The 4040-nt window shown below is 49.3% G+C and overlaps 1 protein-coding gene across 1 annotated transcript in view; it reads left to right on the forward strand.

Annotated features, from left to right (window-relative positions):
- Positions 1-4040, forward strand: part of Castor2 (cytosolic arginine sensor for mTORC1 subunit 2) — a 41610-nt gene that overhangs the window by 32472 nt on the left and 5098 nt on the right. The window contains exons 3-4 of the mRNA XM_031338145.1: positions 3095-3288; positions 3475-3607. Coding sequence (XP_031194005.1) covers positions 3095-3288; positions 3475-3607 — 327 coding nt within the window. The remainder of the gene's footprint in view (positions 1-3094; positions 3289-3474; positions 3608-4040) is intronic.

The raw sequence follows: 4040 nt of genomic DNA on the forward strand, positions 1-4040 counted from the left end.
GTTGGGTGTGTGGTGTGTGTGTGTGTGTGTGTGTGTGGTGTGTGGTGTATGTGTGTGTAGTGTATGTGTGTGTGGTGTATGTGTGTATGTGTGTGTGTTTTGTTTTGGGTTTTGTTGTTTGTTTGTTGTTATTTTGTTTGGTTTGGTTTTTTATTTTTTCAAGACAAGGTTTCTCTGTGTAGCCCTGGCTGTCCTGGAATTCACTCTGTAGACCAGGCTGACCTCAGACTCAGAAATACGCCTGCCTCTGCTGGGATTAAAGGCATGTACCACCACTGCCCAGTTTGTTTTGTTTTTTAACTCAAGCTCACTATGTAGCCCAGGCTAGCTTGGAATCCAAGCGCCTTCTGCCTCAGCTTCCCAAGGGGCTGGGATTGATCACAGGTGTGCACCACCACGTCCCACCTGTCTTTATTTCTGGAATTTGGCTTGGTTGCTCTTAGTCTGGAAATACTGGGCAAATTGCTGGTCTCTTTCAAGCATCTGTGTGAAGTGGACAGCCATGCTTCCTCTGCAGGGTCCTTGCTGTGTACGTAGGATCACAGTACACTTCTTGCCCTATCCCCAAGAATGGAGTCCTAAGGTCTTAGCAGGAGGCTGGGACTTTATGAAGAGTGGTATGAGTCTCTGGGTTTGTATCCTTAGAGGTGCCGTATATACAGTGTTGTGTGACGTTTCCTGGGAAAACATCAACAAACCTGGCCCAGATAGGGTAGCAACAGCAGATCCAAGAAGGGATTCCACCACAGTCTAGCTTATTGAGCCCCTAAGTTTATTGGGGTTACTTACAGGAACATGGATGAGGCAAAGGCCACTGCATCACCAAAAGCCCTGACCAGTGTGGGTGATGAGCTGCATCCCTGGAGCTCTCTGCACAGCTCGAAGGCAGCTCCACCACAAAGTCTCCTTTCCCTAGCAACTGTAGTAGGGGCTTTGGGAGTCTTGTAAGTTTCAGGATCTTCCTGAGCCCTGTGAGGTTTAGGGTTTGGGTATTTTGTTTTATTTGTTTTGTTTTGGTGAGGCAGGGTCTCACTATGTATTAGCTGGCCTGAAACTCACTATGTAGACCAAGCAGGCCTTGAGCTCACAGAGATCCACCTGCCTCAGCCTCCCTAGTGCTGGAATTAAAAGGTTGGTGCCACCATGCCCAGAGCCTTGTGAGTTTTGTTGACATCCTGTGTTTTCCAGAGCCTTCCTCCCAAAGGGAATACTTCTGTTTAAAAACATAGCTACAGAACCACTGGGTGCCTGGATCGCATGCTCAGGCCTCCTTGGAGACTGCCCTGCTGGAAGGGACTCAGGAACATGTCATCCAGGCATCTGGCTTCAGGATCTTTTCTACATTAAGTCCAATACACAGGAAGAAGTGGAGCGTGGAAAGATTAGGAGAAGTCACAATGCATGAGTTGGAGCTTAGTTGGTAGATGCTTGCCCAGCGTGCACAAAGCCCTCGGTTCCATGCCCAGCACTACATGAACCCAATGTAGTGGCACAATGCCTATCATCCCAATGGTCATGAGGTAGAGGCAGAGGGATCCTCAGCTACACAGCTAGTTTTAGACCAGCCTGGGCTACACAAGTCCTTGCGCTCCCCCACCTCCCAAAAGAGTGAGGGTTGGTGAGTTGCTTCAGTGAATAAGGTTTACAGGCCTAGTGTCCTAAGTTGAGACACATAAAGACAGAAGGGGAAGACCAACTCCACACAGTTACCCTTTGACCTCTACATACACACCCTGTGATGCATCATGCACACACATACATAGACATGATAAATAAGGGACTGGAGGGCTCAGTAGTTAGGAGTGCTTGCTGCTCTTGCAAAGGACCCACCTTGGGTTCCCAGCACCCATGTGGGTGGCTCACAACTATTCATAGTTCCCATGCCAGGGAATCAGATGCCCTCTTCTGGCCTCCAAAGGCAACTGCATTAATACATGCATACTCCTACACCTCCATCCAGACAAACCCACACAGACACACAAAATAAAATAAATCTTGAGGGTGGAAAGATAACTCAGGGGTTAAGAGCACTGGCTGCTCTTACAGAAGGCCTGGGTTCCGTCCCCAGCACCCACGTGGTGTCTCACACACCTCTGTTACTAACTCCAGCCCCATGAGATCCCCTTTTCTAGCCTCCAAGGGCACTAGGTATGAATGTGGTCTACAGGCATACATGTAGGCAAAACACCAATGTACATAAATAAAAAAGAAAGGAAAGTCTTTTCTTTTTTTAATTTTGTAAAACAACAAAAAATAATAAATCTTTAGAAACAAATTAAAGTTTTAATTAAAGAAGTAGGAATTCTGGGATAGAGAGGTGGCTCAGTAGTTAAGAGGACCCGAGTTCAATTCTTGGGCCCCACACAGTGGTTTACAATCATCTCTAACTCCAGTTCCAGTGGATCTAATGCCCTCATCTGACCTCTACAGGCACCAGCACACGTGTGGTACACAGACAAACAAGGAGACATGCACATAAAATATAGTAATAAAATAGACTTCTTTTAAAAGAAGTAGGAATTCACTAAGGCCTTACCAACTCTGCTGTACAGTGAAGGAGACTAACACTGGACACAGGTAAAGGAACTTGACAGGCGCTTCAGGCACCCAGCCCATAATCTGACATCCAGGATGTCACCACTTAGCCCTCCCTACAGGGGACCTTTGACTCATCTGTTGATTGAATGACACTAGGGGCTGGTGATGTGACACAATACTTAAAAGCACTTGCTGCCCTAGCAGAGGGCTTGAGTTTGGACCCCAGCACCTATGTCTGGTGGTTCAGAAACATCCATAATTCCAGCTCTGTGGTGACCAGCTCCCTCTACTGTCTCCTCAGCAACTGCAGTCATCTATACCTACACAGACACACACACACACACACACACACACACACACACACACGCACACGCACATAAATAAAATATTTTTAAATGAGGAAACTGAGGTCCAGAAACAGACAAGACAGTCTCTTAAGGCCTCAGCCATCCACACACCTCTGTCTACCCCTGGAGCATGGCATAATCTGGCCTAGGAACACCCAGGCCCCAGGCATGTCACCAACACTCTCCTCTGTGCCCTTCACCCCCTGCAGAGCTGCCCTCCTCAGAGCACCTGAGCGTGGCTGATGCCACCTGGCTGGCCCTGAACGTGGTGTCCGGTGGCGGCAGCTTCTCTAGCTCCCAGCCCATCGGTGTGACAAAGATCGCCAAGTCTGTCATTGCCCCACTGGCCGACCAGAACATCTCCGTGTTTATGCTGTCCACCTATCAGACTGACTTCATCTTGGTGAGTCAAAGCCGTGGTGAGTGGCCGTGCACACTCCCAGCCTTCTCTATGTAACGTACACACATACTGCTTCTAGCGCACGCATTATCCTATCCCGTCTGCTGCTCTGCCCCTCACCTCAGCCCTGAGCACTACCACAAGAGGTGAGGTGATCTGGGACTCAACGACTCTGCTTCCCATCCTCAGGTGCGGGAGCGTGACCTGCCCTTTGTCACTCACACCTTGTCCTCCGAGTTCACCATCCTACGGGTTGTCAATGGAGAAACAGTAGCGGCTGAGAATCTCAGCATCACCAATGGCTTTGTGAAGCCCAAGATGGGTGAGTTGGGATTGAGGGAAAGGTTCCCAGCAGAAGGCCCCACTCTCAGAATCCACTGGGTGTTCACTGGATTCTAGGTGGAGCCACCAGCCATGGCCAGAAATGGCTCCCAGCACCGCCTAGCTCATAGTGCCTCAGGGTGACTACCTGTAGTAGGGACCATGGAGTTGACGCTTGGAGTGCAAGGAGCTAAGCCAGGTGGTGGCTGTTGGCAAAGACATTCTCAGCAGCTAGAACACCTTGTACAAAGGCCTAGGGGTCCTGAAGGGAAACTTAAGAATCCGTGTAGTGGCCGGGCAGTGGTAGTGCATGCCTTTAATCCCAGCACTTGGGAAGCAGAGACAGAGGATTTCTGAGTTCGAGGCCAGCCTGGTATACAGAGTAAGTTTCAGGACAGCCAGGGCTACACAGAGAAACCCTGTCTCAAAAAAAA

The sequence above is a fragment of the Mastomys coucha genome, unplaced genomic scaffold (genome assembly GCF_008632895.1).
Source record: "Mastomys coucha isolate ucsf_1 unplaced genomic scaffold, UCSF_Mcou_1 pScaffold22, whole genome shotgun sequence".
Classification (NCBI taxonomy): Eukaryota; Metazoa; Chordata; class Mammalia; order Rodentia; family Muridae; genus Mastomys; species Mastomys coucha.